Below are 21,265 nucleotides of genomic sequence, written 5' to 3'. Positions count from 1 at the left end.
ATTCCAGTTACATTATATTCACGCTCATAAACATATTTCCATTAAACACTATGGAGGTCAACGTCACAGAAGGGACTGGGCTTGTTTAGTCTGCAGCAGAGGACAGTGAGGGGGGATTTGATAGCAGCCTGCAACTACCTGAAGGGGGGTTCCAAAGAGGATGGAGCTCAGCTGTTCTCAGTGGTGGCAGATGACAGAACAAGGAGTAACGGTCTCAAGTTGCAGTGGGGGAGGTTTAGGTTGGATATTAGGAAAAAAATTTTCACTAGGAGGGTGGTGAAGCACTGGAATGGGTTACTTAGGGAGGTGGTGGAATCTCCTTCCTTAGAGGTTTTTAGGGTCAGGCTTGACAAAGCCCTGGCTGGGATGATTTAGTTGGTGTTGGTCCTGCTTTGAGCAGGGGGTTGGACTAGATGACCTCCTGAGGTCTTGTCCAACCCTAATCTTCTATGAGTCTACGATAAGACCAACCTCCCCACCCCATGTCCCACTTTCAGTTCCTGAAGAGATAAGATTGCAACTTCCCCTGTTGTTTCCTGTCCATTGCAGGGGTGTTATTTGGCTACTCTGATAATAAACTTAGTAGATGCCCAGAGATCATCTTGGGCAGAGGAAGCAGAACTGTCACAAGAGCAGGAGCGCTGAGCTAAAGCACCTCTGAAAGGAAGCCCCAGTAAAAACCATGTCATTCTGCAAACTTCCTCTGAGAAAGATCGCAACCAGATAAAGCAGGGGCAGTTTTCTTGCTTGGTAAGAGAAGGCAGTGGCATAATGAGGAAGCAGCTTATCACCCACCTTATAGGTAAGTTTGCAAGGAATTGTGTTATTTTCTTCCAGTGGGGGCTTGGCAAAAAACAAACTAACTTAACTTAAGCTCTTTGGGGCAGGGACTGTATTCTTGTTCTGCTTTTGTACAGCACCTAGCACTGCAGGGGCCCAATCCATGATTGAGGCTCGTGGGTGCAATCAATCCTTGTTACCGGTTGAGTTAAAACCTCATGGAAATTGATATGTGAAGATAATTGTAAGAGACCCTGTCGGGCCCCCGCCCCCCTAAAACAAGGCAGGATGGAATCTGCCCAGAAACTAGCATCATGTGGGCAGAGGGTTCCACCTGGCTATTATTCTGACCATGTGTGTGTGAGACTGTTAGGCATGGAATTAATCTAGCTGCGGGGGGAGTGGCAGACAAGAAACTGGGGGAGACTCAGAGACAGAGGAAGAAAGCCAAACAGGAGCTTGTAGGCATGGTTTGAATGACCCTGGGAGAAGACCAGCTTTTGGGTTTGGTGCTGGCTAATGAGGCTTGGGACTGTAAGAAAAGAAGGTTACAGAGTAGCAGCCGTGATAGTCTGTATCAGCAAAACCAACGAGGAGTCCTTGTGGCAACTTAGACTAACACATTTATTTGAGCATAAGCTTTTGTTGGCTAAAACATCTGATGAAGTGGGCTCTAGCCCACGAAAGCTTATGCCCAAATATATTTGTTAGTCTCTAAGGTGCCACAAGGACTCCTCGTTGTTGTTTTTTGTAAAGAAAAGAAGCTACCCCTGGTTTTTGGTCCCTCCTGCATTTGAAGAAGCAGGACTTGTAACCAAACCAGATTGGAACATAGGAAATACCAGAGTCCATCATCAGTTTCTACTCCCAGTTGGAAGATGCCCTGGGCCCAGAAATTTGACTAGCAGCTCGGATTGAAAAGGAGCAACAATAATTGTCATTGTGTTGGGATCTCTGAGGGGTCGTAGGGTCTTTCAGTGATGGGCGTTCAGCCCAGATCTGTGACTTTTCATCTAAATGCTTATTTGATGAATGACCCAGAAAAACACGTAGAATCGTTATTGTGAAAGTCTGCAGAAGATGCGGATTGGGGAAGTGGTAGTAAGGAAGAGGACAGGTCATGGATACAGAGAGATCTGGATCCCTCAGTAAGCTGGGTGCAATCAAACAATATGCATGTCAGTGTGACCAAATATATGGACGTACATCTATGAACAAAGACTGTCGGCCATACTTACAGCTCCATCTTGAGAAGCAGTGACTCAGACAAAGACTTGGAGGTCATGGTGGATAATCAGCTGAACATGAGGTCTCACTGTGACCCTGTGACTAAAAGGGCTAATGTGATACTGAGATGCATGAACAGGGGAATCTCAAGTTGGAGAGAGAGGTTATTTTACTCTGTATTTGTCCCTGGTGTGACCCCGGCTGGAATCCTGTGTCCAGTTTTGGGGTCCACAATTCAAGAAGGGCGTCAAAAAAATTGGAGCGGGGTCAGAGAAGAGCCATGAGCATGATTAAAGAATTGGAAAGCTTGTCTTGTAGCTCTCAGGAGCCCAATCTATTTAGCTTAACAAAGAGAAGGTTCAAGGGTGACCTGATCCCAGTCTATAGGTACCTACAGGGAAAATAAATATTTGAGCATGGGCTTCTCAGTCTAGTGGACAAAGGTTTAACAAGATCCAATGGCTGAACGTTGAAGCGAGACAAAATCATCCTGGCAATAAGGTACAATTTTTAACAGCGAGGGCAATTAACCATCAGAACAACCTATCAAGGGCCGTGGTGGATTCTCCAGCACTAGAAATCTTTAAATCAAGGTTCGATGTTTTTCTAAAAGATCTGCTCTTGTTCAAACAAGAATTAATTCAGGGAAGTTCTATTGCACGGATCACACAGGAAGTCAGACTAGATGTTCACCGTTGCCTCCAAATCTATTAATACACCGGTGGCTGCCACGCTTGGTATCCCTGGGGTGTTTTTATTATTAATCACAAATGGCTACTAATGAAGGATTCATTAGTGTTTGTACTGTGTGGATTTGATTATTAGTGGTTTGTTATTAATTGTTGCATGTTGATTATGAATGTTTGGTTGTTGTTAATCAATACATTATTAAGGTTATTGTCATGGCCCCAATACGCTAGGTGCTGTGTGTAGTGTGATAAACTCAGGACAGACAGCTGCAAGGGAGGGGTAGGAATCAGTCCCAGAGGGTTAAAAGGCCCTCCTCCCTATCAACTGGGAGGCAACTACGGGTCAATCAGGTTCAGCTGAGAAAGGGTTACCAAGGTAGCAATTAGAATCAGCTGAGGGGGAGCTACCTGAGGTTAATTAGGATCAGCTGATTCCAACTTAGGGCTGCCTGAGACCTTTTTAAACCCTCCCCTGGGAGGAAGGACTGGGGAGAGCAGAGAGAGAAGGAACCTTGCTGCCAGTAGGTGAGGAGCAGCAAGACAGTGAGCCTCACCAGGAGGAGATGCATTACTCTTTCCCACGAGGGAGAAAAATACTCTAAACAGGACTGGTGGAGATACGGGGAGCAGACTCCCCCTGTGTCCCAAGGGGGACCACATTACCCAAGCCTGTCTCACCAGGGCTAAAAGCAGCAGAGGCTGGGGAGATTGGGAAGGTGCCTTGCCACAGTAGCTAAATAGCAAAAGACACTTCCTGTCCTAAAATGCTTAGTCTCTTTAAGCCCTGATTAATCCCAGCGTCCCCCCCCCTTTAACAGGCATGGGGGGCTGCTTGGGTGAAGATCACGGGAGGATCAGGGCCTTAGCGTAAGAGAAGGTGGGTAAAGGGAACCCAGTGGAAGGGTGGGGTGAGGGCACAGGATAAGAGTGACACAAGCGGGACTGTTTGTGCTCATGGCTTTCTAGGCGTAGGGTGTTTGTTAGTGGGGAGAAGCAAATCGCCAGTCGCAGCTGAGCACCTGCTTAGCCCGTGGCCGCTGGGAGTGTCATCAGTCACGGGGGCCGAGCGTAGCCAAGCACAGTCGTGCCTAAGCGCCTTTGTTGAGCTGGGCCCCTGGGCCTTAACTGCGAGACCCCCGTTCGTCTCAGTGCCGTGACTGCAGACGGGTACCCGAGAGCCCACAGAGCCTCGTGGTGACTTCCGATGCTGCTTGAAGCAGCCAGTTAATGAATGGAAGGTCGGGCCAGTGAGGCTGCCTCAGGACACAGGACTGGAAGGGGCCTCCCAGGTCAGCCAGGCCAGTCTGGGGCATAGCCAGAGGTGGGCCCCACCCCACCCAGTTAGCACCTCGGCCCACCCAGATCTGAGCCTGTGACTGCAGAAGCTGAGAGCGGCGGGGGTGTGGATCAGGAGCTCCTGGCTGAAGACTCTTGGCCTGTCTGAGGAACATCACGGCCAGCAGGGAGCGGCGCCGCCCGGCCAGCCTCTATCCCCGCACAGGTGCCAATTGTCCCCCCGGGTTAACCCGTGTCTGCCTGTGGGGTTGTGGGAATCGACCCTCTCCACTGGCCAGCCCAGCGCCCGGCAACCCACACTCAAATCCTTGCCCTGCCCCCAGCCCCCTTCCAATCCTGCCCCCAGCCATCAAATATAACATGCAGTAACACAATAACACGCAGTATAAAGGATTTGCTGTGATGTCAGATCTCTGGTCATTGCCCAGGTCCCACAAACGGGGGCCCGTCCGATTTCCGCTCTGCATTTTGTCTCCACGAGCAGCAAAGGGTGGGGGAAGCAAGGGGGTGCCTGACACCCAGGTGTGAGAGAGGTCAGAGCTTTCCAAGCAAATGGGCCTAGATTCAAACTGTTCATAAAAGATAAAGATGGGAGAGGGGAGAATGGGGGGCGGCTGGGCCCAGCCTCCCCTGAGACTGAGCAGCTGGGGATCAGGTGATTATAAAGCCCAGCGAGTGGCTCAGCTGGGGCTGGCTGGAGAACTGCAGGGAGCCGGAGGTCTGGGGGGAGTGATGGGAAGTCAAGGGAACCCCTTGGGTCAGGGGAAGGGATGGTTTGCGGTGGTCCGGTCCCCTCCTACCACACAGAATCCTGCCATATAACCCGGTGTATAAATGTATCCAGCGCTGCCTTACACCTAGCTCGGCTGTTTGCCCCCACTAGTCCCATCGGGAGGCTGATCCAGAACCTCCCTCCTCTGCCGGTTAGAAACCCTCTTGTATTTTCTAGCCTGAAACTTCCAGCCCCCTTGTTGGATCCAAAATGGAAACGGCCTCGTGTAACCGGCCGCAGCGGGCTGGGCTGCCAGTGCCAAGCTCCTCTGCTCGTATTGTGTCGCACGGCCCTTTGTTCCGTCGTAAGCAACTGACGGGAGCTGGGGGAAATGAGGATCAGCCCAATGGTTTTTTTTTTGTGTGTGTGAAAGTTTGGTCCCTTCCATTTTAAACCAAACGGCGCCGCCTCTCTGAGTTCCCGGTGAGGGTGGAGGAGGGAGCCTCAAAAGAATCCCTCTGTGCAGGGGCAGCTCCAGGGCAAGTGACAGCAGGAATCTTCTGAGGTTTCCACCTGCCTTCCCTGCTCCAGAGGGGGTTAGACCGAGCCGCTGGGCTTCTGGCTGTCCCAGCCAAGGCACGTTTCTGAACCTCTGGGGGCTCAGCCGTCCCTGGAGTTGGTTAGTGCTCACCGCTTTCTAGCTTACAGAGAAGTATTCAGATCGCCAAGCAGCAGGGACACTGGGGCAGTGGGAGGAGTGAGGGCCTGAGAACTTCTCTCTCGTGAAGGGCACCACAGAATGAGCTGATCTCGTGTATCCTTCCTTGGTGCTGACTCAGGCTAAACTCCTGCTGGGGCTGCGGGCCAGATCCTCAGCTGCTCACAGCAGTCAGGAGTGCCACGCTGATTTACACCGCCCGGGGATTGGTTCCTGAGTTCAGTACCTTGGGATTTGGCCCACTGAAAACGTGTTACTCTGATAGGTTATGTTCTGGTAGCGCTTAGGGGTCTCAGCCATGATCAGCGGTGTGAAGACAAAGGCTGCTCTGAAGAGTTTATAATCAAAATGGGGAAGCTGGACCCAGGGGAAATAGAGAGGAGGAGCGACTTGGATGGGGTCAACCAGCAGAGCTAAGAAGAGAACCAACAAACCACCCTCCCATGAGACTTACTGCTCTACCCGCTAGGCCACCCAGCCTCCTACAGGTAAGAGCACAGGGCAACAGCACTAACACCCAATGCAATAACAGAATCTTTGGTTGTGTCTCCTCTTCCAGGCTTTTGCTGGCTCGTCTGCTTCAAGGGGACTCAGCATTTCTCCAGCGCTCGTAAGTTGATGCCTAGAAACCTGGACAAAAATCTCCAGCTCTGAACCCCGGTGTGTCCTGCAGCTGGAGGGGAGCTTTGAATGGGCAAAGAACTTTCCATCCCATTTCCTCCTCCTCTTTCCCCACATTTCTGTGTATTTTTCTCTTTCTTCTTTTTCATTCCCTTCTGCTCTCTTGCGCTGTGTCCCCGCTTGCCACAAACCCACCTTCTCCGCTGGCGGCTAAACAGGGCTGCGTTTTAATTCAATGCCCAGCCCTGGTTCCGTCTTCATTTCCCAGTGAACAGGTGCGACGATCAAATGCTGTGCCCTGATCACGCAACGTGCACCAATACTCTCCAGGGCTACAACTGCACCTGCCGACCTGGGTTCATATCCACTTCGGGGGCCACGAAGTTCACCGATCCAGCCGTCCGTTGCAATGGTGAGTGTGAGCCCTGGAGCTCTGTACTGGGGAGATTGCCACGGAGTAGCTCTGGAGCGTGCAATGAAGATAATACATCAGGTACTAGAGAAAAGAGTATCAGGGACTGGGAAGCGTGAGGCGGTGATTAGGAGCCAGGCCAGGCCAATATGTGGCAAAGGAGATTTAACGACTTGGCTTCCCGCAATCTGGCTGTTAATAGCCCCAGGAATGGCCAGTCACACTGGAAAGCAGCAATGGAAGTCGGTGCAAACTGCACAAAGCTGTGGGTGGAGATGCTGAGCAACCCGGACTGCTGCCAACTGGGGCTGGACAGGGGATGGTTCCCTCGATCACTGCCCTGTTCTCTTCATTCCCTTTGAAGCGCCTGGCACCGCCCACTGTTGGAAGACAGGGTCCTGGGCTAGATGGACCATTGGTCGGACCCAGTATGGCCGTTCTTGTGATCTTAATCCAAGGTGTAGGAGGAGTTCTCCCCACCCTCATCCTGATTTAAATCAAATCCACCCTGACGAGGGGGCTCAGGCATGGGGAGGAGACTGGGACTGGTTGGGAAAGGAGACGGGGACTGGGAGGGAGGGGGGATCAGGTATTGGGAGGAGACTGGGACTGGCTGGGCACGAGGATTGGCATGAGGAACCTGAGGAGTGCAGAATGGGATGGGGACAAGGAGACAGAGGTGGGGAAAAGACAGCACTGGGACAGGGACAGATTGGAGGAGACGGGGCGGAAGGAGCTGAGCTTGGGGGAATGGGCGGACGGGTCTGCACCCACTAGACCACACTCCCTCCAGAGCCTGGGATGGAGGCCAAGATTCCAGAGTCTCCCCATTGCTCTGCTGTCAGCAGGGATCTGGGGAACTCGCCGGCAGAGGCCTCCTCCCTCGCATAGCTACTGACAAGCTGCTGCGGCTCGCAATTCCTCCCTCAGCTCAAGTGGCCGAGGTCCGTGCAATGGATGTTGGGGTTCCAACTCAGCTGGTGACCCATGTGGCTCTTCATATGGTGCCACGTGATGGGTTTTTTCAGTTTGTTTTTGAAAAACCTAGGAAAATACAGGTGCCAAAAATGCCTTTGTTAAAAGACCAGGCTAAAGCAGTGGTCCCCAAACTCTTCAGGGTCATGCCCCCTCGCACCGCTGTCCACCCCTCCAGGAGCTGGAGCGAGGCTGCGGCTCCCGGGGTGCGGGGGCCGAGGCTGGGACTGCAGCTGGAGGTGGGTCTGGGGGTGGGGCTGCAGCCAGGCCATGATGGGGGCTAGCAGCTGGGGCTGTGGCCGGGTGCAGAGCTGCGGCTGAGGCTGGGAGTGGTGCCAGAGCAGAGCGGGACGGCACAGTGGGGCTGGGTAGCACTTCCTCCCCAGGGCCGCCCAGAGGGGGGGGGGCAAGAGGGGCAATTTGCCCCAGGCCCCGAGCCCCACAGGGGCCCCCACGAGAGTTTTTCGGGGCCCCTGGAGCGGGGTCCCTCACTCGCTCCGGGGGGCCCGGAAAACTCTTGCGGGGCCGGGCGCAGGAGCTTCTTCGCTCCCGGTCTTCGCCGGCGGGGGGTCCTTCCGCTCCGGGGCGGAAGGACCCCCCGCTGGCGAATTACCGCCGAAGACGGAGCGGGACCCGCCACCGAAGTTCAGCTCGGTCTTCGGCGGTAATTCGGCGGCGGGGGGGCCCTTCCGTTCCGGGACCCGCCGCCGAAGTGCCCCGAAGACCCGCGGCGGGGGCCCCCCTCCGCCGAATTACCGCCGAAGACCGGGCTGCACTTCGGCGGCGGGTCCTGCTTCGGCGGTAATTCGGCGGCGGGGGGGCCCCGCCACGGGTCTTCGGGGCACTTCGGCGGCGGGTCCCGGAACGGAAGGGCCCCCCGCTGCCGAAGACCCCGGGCCCCCGGAATCCTCTGGGCGGCCCTGTTCCTCCCATGAGGGCTGGTCCGGGTCCCACCATGCCCCCCAAATGCTCCTCCGTGCCCTCCTAGGGGACGCACCCCATAGTGTGGGGACCACTGTTCTAAAGGTTGCAAGTCAACCACTCAGAAGTTAGGAAATGCCAGAAGTCAAGTGTCCTCTGTCCCCTTGTGCATGTGCATCGTGCCACAGGCTTTTGTTACCTGGGCATCCCCCGCCTCACCCAGTGCACGGGCTAGCTCTGCTCAGGGGATGAGCCAGGGCTGCGTGGGGAGGGAAGTTGTTATCTGTAGGGCCCAGAGTTCCTGTGTGGTGCTGGGCAGTCACTTAGCCCAGTTTTTAAGGGGTGGTCACTAGCTGTGTGTTGACTTGAGGCCCCGGGGCTGAGTTTCAGAAGCACCGAGCGCTCCCAGCAAGGGGAGCTGCGCTTTGCACGTACACCAGGCTAGAGAATGCTAAGGGTGCTGAACAATCAGGGCCTGTGTGCCTCCAGTGCGGTACCCCAAAGGACTGCTTCGGACCTTACTCTCTCTCTGCCTCAATTCCCCATCTGAAAAATGGGCATAATGGCCCCATACCTCACAGTGCTATTGGAGCCAATTCACAGGATCAGCTCCCTCAACACCCATCCTCCGTTCCCACCCTCCCCACCTCCAGCTAGTCCTTTCCTGGCTTCAGGGGAGGGGGCTGGAGGGCTTTTCTTGCTTCTTCATCTGATGCCTTCAGAAGAGAGCCCGGCTGCCCTAGGCCCACTCTTCCTCACTTGCTGGCAGGCTTAACGAAGGAATGTGAAGCATTGTAAGGGCGTGGGCTCACCCCTGCGGCGCCTCCTGCTGGTCGTCTCAGGGAATTAGCTCTTCTAGCGTCCTGAAGCGCCCCCTGGAGGCTGGTGATCCGCCTTACCGCTGGCCCCAGTGTCCCTCCCGGGACCCCGGTGCCCCTTTCTCGGGGTTGCTGCCCCCTCTGGCAGTACCCCCACACTCTGGGTCTCCCCACCCAGGGGAACCCCCACCCACTATCCCCACCTCGCCTCAGTGTAAGGCTACTGCCAGTCACCATCTAGCCCCACTCCCTGCTGCCTCTGCCTCTGCCTCTGCCTAGCAGCCCCAGCACTGGTCTTAGGCCCTCAGCTAGGCCCGCAGCCTGGGGCTTTCCTAGGCCAGAGCTCCCCAGCTCCTCTAGCCTTCCCCCAGCCCTGCTCCACTCCCAGTACCCTGCTCCGCTCCCTAGCAGCCGGACCCTTCTTTCTCTACTCCTGAGCTTCTGGCTGCCCTGGCCACTTCCCCCAGTCAGCCAGGGCTTTGCTCCCTTCCCCAGCCCCAGCCCCCTCCTGGGCTGCTTCAAGCCCCGCAGGGCAGGAGCGGGTAACCACCCGGCTACAAGCACATTGAAGATGTAAGACAAAAGGGGCAAAGGCTTGTTAATTAATTACATTGTTTCTTCTTCATTTCCCAGCTGACAGGTGTACGGATTCATCTGTCTGTCCTGCTTATGCAACCTGTGACAACGTCGCTGGGAGCTACCGCTGCACCTGCAAACGTGGGTTTGCATCTAGCTCTGGGCAGCAGCACTTCACTGATGCGACAGTGACGTGCAACGGTGAGTGTGAGCTCCTGAGCCCAGCTAGGAAAAAGGGAGCTGTGTAATGGGGCCACTGCTATGTAGCTTGCACTAGTGTCACTGGGAGTGGCTCTTCCGCATGCAGCGAAGGTTCGGTATCGAGTATTTCGCTGACTGGAAAGCGTGATGCAGTGACTAAGAGGGATATATGTGGCCAAGGAGATTTAGTGACTTGGCTTCCCCAGTGTCAATCTGTCCCTCCCCAAACCACGGGACAGCCAATCAAATGGAAAAAGCCATAGTGCAGTCTGGATGCAGCCCTGGCACAGCTACCCCATCATGGGGATGGGTGGCTGAATTCCTCCAGGAGCAGCCCAGGGTGTAGAAAGAGTCCCCTCAAGCCCTGATTCCATTCCTTGTACGGAGGGGAGGAGCATATTATGGCCCCGCCTCCTTCCCCACCCACTTTTGGGACACTATGACCCACCCGGAGAAATATGGAGGAAAGCGTGATCCTCGCGAAGGCCTTGGGGGAGCTTCCTTGTGGGCTCCCTACTCCTGTGCACTCATGTCGGAGCCATTCACAATCCAGTCCCTAAAATGGATAAAAGAAAACTGGTTTTTTTTACATGCTGCAGTATTAACCTGTAGAACTGCCTGCCACAGTATCCCATGAAGGCTGCAAATTTATCAGGTTTCGAAAAAGGATTCAACTTTAATATAAATAATGAGAACATCTGAAAGGATCGTCTGAAGCATCTAGTACCAGCCACTGTTGAAAGCAGGATTCTGGGCTAGATGGGTCACTGGTCTGAGCCAGCTCTGGCACAGAGCAGAGCGATCGATCCAAAAGGGCACTGAGGCCGGTGGAAATTTTCTTACTGACTCCAATGGGCTTTGGATCAGGGTGTGGGTGGCTTGTGGCAGTAAAACCCTGGTGTTCTAGCATCACGCGGGTCCAACCTGGATTCCCTCCCCTAGATATTAACGAATGCTCCCGGGACCCATCCCCCTGCGGCACCAGCTCCATCTGCACCAACACACGAGGCAGTTACACCTGTAAGTGTCCCCCAGGCTACCTCCCCCGCAGCCAGCCTGGCATCCCGTTCAGCTGCACAGGTGAGCGTCCCGTGCGGGGGCGGTGGGTGGAGCTCTGGGGGTGGGTGGCTGAGGCCGGCTCTCCAGTCATTCTGCAGATGAGAGCGAGGGTCTGAGCAGCTCCACCTGCCCAACCAGAGGTGCGACTGTCTCCAGAGCCCCGGGAAGTGGAGCGAGCTGGCTGTGTCTTTATTGCTGACTCCCCAGTGCTGCTCAGTGGGTCGGGCGACTGCCTGGGAATGAGGAGACGGGAGTTCCAGTCCCAGCCCTGCTCCTGACTTACTGAGTGTCTGCCCCTCTCCTGGCCTCTGTCCCCCTCCCACACTTTGTCTTGTTGGAGTGTAAGTTCGCACTGTGTCTGTGCAGCGCCTAGCGCAGTGGGGCCTCTAGGTGCTACCATAGTGCATGTAATAAACACACAGGCTAATTCCAAGTCATCTCCTGGCAGATGAGAATGAATGTGCCCAAAGCCCTGCAATCTGCGGGCCCAATGCCTCCTGCATGAACACACCTGGGAGCTACACCTGCCAGTGCTCACCCGGGCACCATCCATCCACGCCAGGGTCTTGGGTACCCGGAACAACCCGCTGCACAGGTGACCATCCAAGCAATCTTTTCCGGCCTCTGACTATAGCCCTTGCTCATGAAAAGGACAAAATCTGAGCCCCCACCCTGGTTTTAAAACAGCTTCTCTGCCCAGTAGAGGTGGGATTCACTAGGGGGACATAGATATTCCTGGGCCCAGAGACTGACTGTACAGTTCACAGGTGACTGCTACACAGCAGGTGGCATCAGCTCCTCCCTGCTCCAACTACCAAACCTCACTCTCCTCCCAAAGCTGAGACGAGAACCCAGGCATCCTGGCTCCCGCTTCTCAGGCCACTAGCACCCGCTGCCTCTTGGGACTGGGCAGCATATTGCAAACCTGTTGGGAGCCATATTCCTGGCACGGTGCCCCTCCGATGGCAGGTGCTGGGACCTGCCTTCTCCCCTCCCCTCCTCCCATCAAGGGAAGGTTCCATTGTGCTAGCTGGGCCCATTGCTCCTTCCCCCATCACAGATATTGATGAGTGTCTGGATCTGGCATCATGCCCTGCTCACGCCGCCTGCACCAACACCCCAGGAAGCCACTACTGCACCTGCAATACCGGCTTTGCATCCAGTTCTGGGGAGCAGCGCTTCACTGACCCAGCAGCGCAGTGCAACGGTGAGTGCTGGTTCTGGCACAGAGCAGAGCGATGGATCCAAAAGGCCCCTGAGGCTGGTGGAAAGACTCTCACTGACTCCAGTGGGCTTTGGATCAGGGTGTGGGTGGCCTGTGGCAGTAAAACCCTGGTGTTCTAGCATCACGCAGGTCCAACCTGGATTCCCTCCCCTAGATATTGACGAATGCTCCCAGGACCCATCGCCCTGCGGCCCCAGCTCCATCTGCACCAACACACTGGGCAGTTACACCTGCACGTGTCCCCCAGGCTACCTCCCCCGCAGCCAGCCTGGCATCCGGTTCAGCTGCACAGGGGAGCGTCCCGTGTGGGGGCTGTGGGTGGAGCTCTGGGGGTGGGAGGCTGAGGCCGGCTCTCCGGTCGTCCTGCAGACGAGAGCGAGGGTGGGAGCGGCTCGGCCTGCCCACCCTGGGGTGCGACTGTCTCCAGAGCCCCGGGAAGTGGGGCGAGCTGGCTGTGTCTTCACTGCTGACTCCACAGTGTTGCTCAGTGGGTCGGGCGACTGCCTGGGAATGAGGAGACGGGAGTTCCAGTCCCAGCGCTGCTCCTGACTTACTGAGTGTCTGCCCCTCTCCTGGCCTCTGTCCCCCTCCCACACTTTGTCTTCTTGGACTGTAAGTTCGCACTGTGTCTGTGCAGCGCCTAGCGCAGTGGGGCCTCTAGGTAATGCATGTAATAAACACACAGACTAATTCCAAGTCCTCTCCTGGCAGATGTGGATGAATGTGCCCAAACCCCTGCAATCTGCGGGCCCAATGCCTCCTGCATGAACACACCTGGGAGCTACACCTGCCAGTGCTCACCCGGGCACCATCCATCCACGCCAGGGCCTTGGGTACCTGGAACAACCCACTGCACAGGTGACCATCCAAGCAACCTTTCCCGGCCTTGCGACAGATTTTCGTTACCAATCTGCCTGGGCCACAGTGGATCAGGCTGGGGCCACAGGAACTTTTCTGTGGAGGAGATGACGAGGCACAGCAAGTGTCTCAATTTTAAAGGTTTATTGATAAAATAACAGCAGAGTGCTGGGAATGCTTCCACGTCACTCAGGGGAAGAAAGAAAGCGTTAATGCCCCAAGCCCGAACCCACTTTCATGCTCACACAAACACGACCCAGAGTGGCCAAGTCTTGGTGTAAGAGCAGGAGAAGAAGTGGGGGAGGAGAGGGGAAGGTGGACGGGAGTGCTGTCCTGGGCCCAGGCCATCCACGGATCTGTGGTGCTCTCTGAGATGCTTCAGCTCTCAGGTGGGTTTTTAAGTCCTGGGCTCCTTGGGGTGGGGGTGGGGGCTTTGTTCAGGGCCCTCTGTTCCTAGTGCTCTTTTTACCAGTCCAAACAGGCTTGCTGTGGCCTCCTCGGTTTCCCAAAACAACCTGGCTCCAGAGACTGTTTTCCCTTCTGTTTCATTCGCTCTCACTGTTCTCACTGTTCTGCAGCTCTGATCAACTTAGTTCTTCTCTTCTCATGGCTGGGCAGCTGCTGATTTCTCGAGCACGTGACCGTGGCTTATTCTCACTCAGAGCTAGCTGAGGTGCCGAGTTAACCTGTTCTCTGCTCTCTTCCCCTTTCCCCCTCTTGGCCTTTCGCAACCTGCAAAGGAATCTTCCACTCCCCACTCACGCACATTTGACCCTCCCCAAAAAGCTTTGCGATGCTAGCAAGAGCGTTAGCAATATACAATGCCGATCTGCCTTCCTAGGGACTCCTGGAGGGAGGGGGCTTTGGGGTGTGACAGCCTCTCACCGTAGCCCTTGCCCACGAGAAGGACAAAATCTGAGCCCCCACCCTGGTTTTAAACAGCTTCTCTGCCCAGTGAGGGTGGGGCTCACTCTGGGGACATAGATATTCCTGGGGCCAGAGAGTGACTGTACAGTTCACAGGTGACTGCTAAACTCTATTACAGGGGTAGGCAACCTATGGGACGGGTGACGAAGGTGGCACGCGAGCTGATTTTCAGGGGCATTCACAGTGCCTGGGTCCTGGCCACCAGTCCTGGGGGCTCTGCATTTTATTTAATTTTAAATGAAGCTTCTTAAATATTTTAAAAACCTTATTTACTTTACATATAACAATAGTTTAGTTATTTATTATAGACTTGTAGAAAGAGACTTTCTAAGAACATTAGAATGTTTGACTGGCGCACGAAACCTTAAATCAGAGTGAATGAATGAAGACGCGGCACAGCACTTCTGAAAGGTTGCCGACCCCTGCTGTATTATAATGATCAGCCCCCAGGTGGCACCATGCATAACATACTTGACCTGAGCCTCTATCAGCTGGAGCTGGCTGAGTATTAAAGCACCAAAGGGAACATCTCTGGTCTCTCTCTCTGTGATGGAGCCAGTCCAGAGTGGCTAGCGTCACACAGGTCCAACCTGCAATCCCTCCCCTAGATATTGACGAATGCTCCCGGGACCCATCGCCCTGTGGCCCCAGCTCCATCTGCACCAACACACAGGGCAGTTACACCTGCACGTGTCCCCCAGGCTACCTCCACCACAGCCAGCCTGGCATCCCGTTCAGCTGCACAGGTGAGCGACCCATGCGGGGGCTGTGGGTGGAGCTCTGGGGGTGGGAGGCTGAGCCTGGCTGTCACGTCGTCCTGCAGACGAGAGCAAGGGTCTGAGCCGCTCCGCCTGCCCACCCTGGGGTGCAACTGTCTCCAGAACCCCGGGAAGTGTGGCAAGCTGGCTGTGTCTTTAGTGCTGGCTCCACAGTGTTGCTCAGTGGGCCTTGTTGGACTGTAAATTTGCACTGTGTCAGTGCAGCGCCTAGCGCAGTGCGGCCTCTAGGTAATGCATGTAATAAACTCACTGACTAATTCCATGTTCTCTCCTGGCAGATGTGGATGAATGTGCCCAAACCCCTGCAGTCTGCGGGCCCAATGCCTCCTGCATGAACACACCTGGGAGCTACACCTGCCAGTGCTCACCCGGGCACCATCCATCTATGCCAGGGCCTTGGGTACCCGGAACAACCCGCTGCACAGGTGACCATCCAAGCAACGTTCCCCGACCTCTCACCGTAGCCCTTGCTCACGAGATGGACAAAATCTGAGGCCCCCGCCCCTGGTTTTAAACAGCTTCTCTGCCCAGTGAGGGAGGGGCTCACTCGGGAGACATAGATATTCCTGGGGCCAGAGAGTGACTGTACAGTTCACAGGTGACTGCTAAACTGTATTATAATATTCAGCCCCCAGGTGGCACCATGCACAACATACTTAACCTGAGCCTCTACCAGCTGGAGCTGGCTGTGTATTAAAGCACCAAAGGGAACATCTCTGGTCTCTCTCTCTGTGATGGAGCCAGTCCACAGTGGGTGCAGGAACCAGCCCTGTGTGCAGCAGCCCGGCAAGCTGCTGTGACCAGATACTCAAGTGGGAGACCCAGAGTCCAGTCCCCTGGTTGCAATGAGCGTGGAGAGAGCAGCCTTGCAGCCTAGTGGTTAGGGCTCTCTCCGGGGTGATTGGGAGACCCAGGGTTCTACATCAGGCAGAGGGAGGAAATTGTCCCTTCGTGTCCTGTAGCTCAGGTGAGCGCGTTACCCACTGGGCTCTCGGTTCCAAGGGGTTTTTGGGGATGCGGCACCACCCCCGCTCTACTTCTTCTTGGAAAAGGGTGACCAGGCTCCTGTATGTGAATCCTGAGTGGAAATAGGTGCCTCCCTCTGACCCAGATCTGGGGTCAGTGCACAGTGGAGCTTACTTGGGTTGTAGTCCCTAGACCTGGAAGTCACTGGTGTTACAAGCAGGATTTTTAAACCCTTTGTAACCTGGATGGGGACGCCCAGCGATTTCCTGCACATTTGATTTTTTTTTGTTAATTTCATCCTAGAGGTCGCTTCAAACGATCTGGTGAAGAATTGCGAGAACCGAAGGGTGGACGCGGCTCACGGCTCATCCCAAAACGATGTACGTACCCCAGCATAATTCACACGCCCCGTTAATCTAGGGACACTCACGGCAAAGGCAGTGTGGGGAACCCCAGCTGAAATTCTTTAAAGCGACTCAGTGATTGTTTTTGGGGTTCCTGACTTGAAATGCCTTCAAGTGGGCCTGAGTGTGCAGGGAGCAGGCGCTTGTCACTTCCTGGGCACCTTTAAGGAACCTCGCACGAGTGCTGCCAAAATCGAGTTGCTTTGGAGAATCTGAGCCCGGGTCAATTTCGTCTGCAGTGCAGCCCTTGACTGCTGCAGCAAAGCCACTCACGCCTGGCATTTCTGGCACTGGGGATTTTAATTCATGGGGTGAAAATTTGTCATCCCTGCCAGTGAAGCAGCAGCAAAGTGCAGGTTGCAGGAGAGTGACAAGAATCATCAAATCTTTAGTGGGTGGAAAATCCCAGTGTAGGAAGCCATAGCTCCCCCCTACTCCCCCCAGCAACACCAGTCCTAATCCCCACGGTACCAGCAGTAGAACCTCTGGCACCCCAAACCTCCCTTGTCCCTTCCTGCCACCCACAATCCTTTGCAGTAGCACTTTGGCTTCAAGCAGGGTGCTGCACAGACCCCTTCCCCCTCCCTCGCACCAAGATCTGGGCCCCCATTGTGCCAGGTGCCCCATGGACACATAGTAATAGGCAGTCTGTGCCCCCACGACTTACAGTGTAAGTGGCCAAGACGGGATTAGTTGCCCCACTGTACAGATGGGGAACGGAAACTGTGAGAAATGAGATGGCTTCGTGACTATGCTGCCGTTTGAACCCCTGGGTCCCAGTCCCAGGCCTTGGCCACAAGACCAAGCTTCCTGCTGTACGATTGAATTTGTGTTGTACTACGGGCTTTTCCTTCTGCTCTGGCCCCCCTCCTTCCGCCCTGCACAGGATGCCTTCTGCAAGTTACTGACCTCCACCTTCAGCGTCTTGGGAGACCCCAACGAAAGGAAGAACTCCACCGTCTCTCTGGAGGTAAAACAAGCCTGGATGTTTTATCGCAGCGTTCAGTCTTTCTAGACCCTTCTGCATCACCCCGGCCACAGAACCCCGCCCCACTGAGCCCTGCATCCAGCCCTGTATCTAGGGGGTGGGTGGGTCTTAGAATTCCCTGGAAGAGAACAGGGCTGATGCTCGTGGTTCACCAGCATCTTGCTGTAGAGAGATCTAATCGGTGCCATGCAGGCCTGTAGCAGGGCTGGATCGGGGACACTCAGCTTTAGAGGCACGAGCTGCTAGCGCTTGAGCCAGCGGACTTCAGGCCTGAGCCAAAGCCCACTCATTCAAAGCCTCTCTTTGGCCTTGGAGCAGACCGCGGAGCTGTAGCTGGCTCAGACCTCTATGGAGCAGCCACTAGAGGGGGCATGTTGCACACGTGGATCCTCAGGGCAGGTGGGACGAAGGGCAGCTGTGAGGATGCCCATCAGCAGCTCTCAGGCGATTGGCCGACTGTTGCTGGGGTAACACAGCACAGCCAATAAGAGTTCTCTCTCTCTCGCCCCATTGTAGAAAGCCGCTAAGGGATTTGCCTCCATCCTGGATCAGACGCCCTCCTGGTCCAACCTGAGCACGGGGCAGCTCTCCACCATGGCCACTGTCTTCCTGGAGAACGTGGAGAATGTCGTGCTGGACGTCTTGAAGAACCCCACCGGGAACGGGAGCCAGACCATCCAGATGGAACAACTGGGTAGGAAGCTGGGTCTTGGGGTGGGTTGGTGGGGAGTGGTTGGAACAGGTGGCAACTGCACATCACAAGCAGCGTGACCTGGCCCAATAGGGATGGAGCCTGCCTGGTGACAAATCAGCAGGTGCCATATCTAGTTAGCGCATTTCTCTACGGTCTCCTTATTATGAACATTAGGGTATCACCTATTTTTGTATGGCCTCCCTATTATGACCATTATGGTATCACCTGTTTTTCTATGGCCTCCCTATTATGACCATTATGGTAGCACTTAGAAAGCCCAGACAAGACCGAGACACTGTTGTGCCAGGTGCTGCACAGACACGGAGGGAGAGACAGTCCCTGCCACGAAGAACTTCCAATTTAGATAGACAAAGGGAGGCTCATTATCCCTATTTTACAGAGGAGGGAAACTGAGGCAGGGAGCTGTAGTGACTTGCCCAAGGTCACACAGGGAGTCGGTGGCAGAGCTGGGAGTTCAGCTTGGATCTCCTGCCTGAACCACAAAGCCATATCCCTAGATCCTGGCTCTCAGGACTGCAGCCTGTATGTGCCGACGGCTGCAGTTCCCATTCTCAAGGAAGGCCACGTTTTCGGCCCCCATCTACAGCTCTCCAGTCCCCCCTTGTTCTTAAACCCCTCGGGAGAGGCTTGGTGCAAGGGCCTGATGAAACTTCCTCCCTATCTCTTTCCTGTGGGCACAAAAGCCTCTTCCCCTCTCAGCCGGACGTGTCTCTCCGTTTCTTTCTCTCTCTGCCGTTCACCTGCCCGAGGAGCCATTGTGCTGTATCAGACCGTGTTCTTTCCCCCTCTCCTTAGATCTCCAGACCAAAGTCATTGAGGATGGCTGCCCCGGAAAGGACTCAGTCGTCAGCCTGGAAGTTAAAGGGGAGACCATGAAGATTAGCTGCAGAACGATCCAGGGATCAGTGGCACAAGGTACGTCACCACCACGAGAGGGTGTGAGACGGATTTCTCAGGCTTGCTTCTCAGCTGGTAAGGCCGGCTGCATGTCCCTCCGTGTCAGGCTTGCTTCTCCCAGCCCTCACCGCCGAGTGGCAGGTATCGCACAGGTAAAGTACTGGAGGTTTTGTACCTCTTGAAGCATCACTGGCAATGGCAGGAGATCCCATCTGAGATGGGCCATTGGTCTGTGCTGACACAGAGAGATGGGAAAGCGAACTAGATGCGCCATTGATGTGTATGGGATACAGGGCTCTGTGATGGAATGGGAATTCCTGGGTTCTCACGCCTACAAATGTAAATTCCTTCTGTCCTAGTCAAGCTTGCTAGAATAAAGGGAACTAGAAAAATGAAGAATGAGGGCTGGAAAATTGGGTCCTCAGAAAATGCAATTCTTCATGAAGTGGCTGATTTCTGCAGAAAACTTAGTGTGTGTTGAAAAACTGGCTGCCCCAAATGCCCTCCAACCTGAAATATTTCCTGCTTTTGGCAGAAGACCTAAAATACACCTCTACCTCAATATAACGCAACCCAGTATAACACAAATGTGGATATAAGAGAGTAAAGCAGCGCTCCGGGGGGCGGGGCTGCGCACTCCGGTGGATCAAAGCAAGTTCGATATAATGCAGTAAGATTTTTTGGCTCCCGAGGACAGCGTTATATTGAGGTAGAGGTGTATCTGGATTCTGAAATCATGTTCCTGATGCCTCATGCTCCCATTCCCCTCCATAAATCAGGCTTTCTGCCAGGCTTAGTCTCCCATGATGCACTGTGGCAAGATGATTGCCATGGTGCATCATGGGAGATGCAGACCAACCAGGGAACCTGGCTCATAGAGGAGAAACAGGAGCACGAGGCACGCGAACCACAACTCCCAGGAGGAATTGCAGTGGCAATTTAAAATAAAAAATTTGGTTTCCATCCCCGCCCCCCAAAAAAACCATCACGATTTTCACCAGGGGGAAAAACACTCTTTTCCAACTAGCTCTATTAATATCAGATGTTTTGAGAAAACCATCTTCAGGGGCTCTCCAAAAACTGTCAAACAGTTGGGGGGGATTTTCAAGATCTGCCCACCCCTGATAACACTGTAACACTGAAACAAACACACAACATTAAGGAACCCCCTGCCCCCTGTTGCGTTCCGTAATTTATGGACAGCCTCTCTGTCTTGTCGTCAGTGCCAGCTGAGCTGCAGTTGTAAGTTGAAGTCTGGCTGCCCGGACACCTCTCTTCCCGCTCTGCTGCTGGCTTGCTGTGCCATCGTGTTACTTTTCTGTGCCCCGTTTTTATCCGTGGGTGGGTCTGAAGCAATACATTACCCAGCTCCTGAAGCGGGGGAGTTGTACAGTGCTTTGCGAGTCCCTTAGTGCAATGCGGGGTAAAGAAGCCGCTAACTCACCTGGTTTCTCCTTGGGGATACTTGCAGCCCGGGCTGGAGTGGCGTTTGCCTCCTACGTGGGCATGGAGTCCCTCCTGAATGGCAGCTTCTTCCATGGCCAAAGGGCCACCTCTGTCTGGCCAGTTCGGATAAATTCCAGGGTGGTGAGTGCCTTCCTGACCAGCCAGACCAAGACCGATTTCCCGGATCCCGTGAATTACACCTTCCGGACCATCATGGTAAGGCCGGCTGCACGTCCCTCCATGAAATTCGGTTGGGGTTGATTCCTCTGATGGGGATGCTGCATTGAATTAACTCGCAGGTGGGGAGGAATTCTTGTGGGGGTTCCTCCCCAACTGTGGTGCTGTCTTGGGGGGAAGGGGGGATTGAACTCATGACCTCTTGATCAGAAAGTCTGAATTTCTCCTCCAGCTGCTAAAGGGCCAGCTCCATTAACCGAGCATCAGTAGTAGATGCATGAATTTCCCACTACTGGGATTGAGTGACATGGGAAGAGAGAAAGAGGAACACAGGAGACAGTGTGGCCTAGTGGATAGCGCACTAGTGGGCGACCTCGGTTCTACTCCTGGTTCTGCTACTGGCCTGCTGGCTGACCTTTATATTTCCCCCTCCCTCACTCTGTGCCTCAGTTTCCCCATATGTCAAATGGGGGTAATGAGAGTGATTTTTTTTTTTGGAAAGCGGCTTGACTGATGGATGGAAAGCACTGAAGAGCGAGGTATTAATACTAGGAGCAGGGATAGATTTTCTTCTGCTTCATTAAGGCAGACACAGAGTCTGGGAGCCCTTCAGAACCACCCCATGTGTGTTCTTTGGCCCACTCTCTGTGGGGAGCGATAGAGAGGCTGTTAACCCTCTGCCCTACTGTTCAGTATTTGCGCTAATGCACAGGCTGAAATCAGCACCCCCTTCTGGCAGGAACGGCTCATCGTGTGAGACAGCCCTTGCCGCCAAGTGCTTAGTCTGTCTAGACAAAGGGTGGGAGGGGAAATTGAGGCACGGAGCAGGAGAGTGACTCCATCAAGGTCACACAGCAGAGCCAGGACTAAAACTCAAG

The 21,265-nt window shown here is 54.6% G+C and overlaps 1 protein-coding gene across 6 annotated transcripts in view; it reads left to right on the top strand.

Annotated features, from left to right (window-relative positions):
• Positions 1–510: 510 nt before the first annotated feature.
• Positions 511–21,265, top strand: part of ADGRE1 (adhesion G protein-coupled receptor E1) — a 66,855-nt gene continuing 46,100 nt past the window's right edge. The window contains exons 1-14 of one of the 6 annotated variants that reach the window (XM_039514973.1): positions 511–802; positions 5,982–6,032; positions 6,312–6,455; positions 9,803–9,946; positions 10,889–11,026; positions 11,454–11,600; positions 12,066–12,212; positions 12,385–12,522; positions 12,942–13,088; positions 14,624–14,761; positions 15,073–15,219; positions 16,064–16,140; positions 17,051–17,134; positions 17,669–17,846. In XM_039514973.1, the coding sequence (XP_039370907.1) occupies positions 772–802; positions 5,982–6,032; positions 6,312–6,455; positions 9,803–9,946; positions 10,889–11,026; positions 11,454–11,600; positions 12,066–12,212; positions 12,385–12,522; positions 12,942–13,088; positions 14,624–14,761; positions 15,073–15,219; positions 16,064–16,140; positions 17,051–17,134; positions 17,669–17,846 (1,711 nt within the window). In that variant the 5' untranslated portion in view covers positions 511–771. The remainder of the gene's footprint in view (positions 803–5,981; positions 6,033–6,311; positions 6,456–9,802; positions 9,947–10,888; positions 11,027–11,453; positions 11,601–12,065; positions 12,213–12,384; positions 12,523–12,941; positions 13,089–14,623; positions 14,762–15,072; positions 15,220–16,063; positions 16,141–17,050; positions 17,135–17,668; positions 17,847–21,265) is intronic. The other 5 variants (XM_039514975.1, XM_039514977.1, XM_039514980.1 and 2 more) reach the window with 5 other exon arrangements.

This window comes from Mauremys reevesii, linkage group 25 (genome assembly GCF_016161935.1).
Source record: "Mauremys reevesii isolate NIE-2019 linkage group 25, ASM1616193v1, whole genome shotgun sequence".
In the NCBI taxonomy this organism is placed as follows: Eukaryota; Metazoa; Chordata; order Testudines; family Geoemydidae; genus Mauremys; species Mauremys reevesii.
This window is presented reverse-complemented; position numbering and strand designations above follow the sequence as displayed.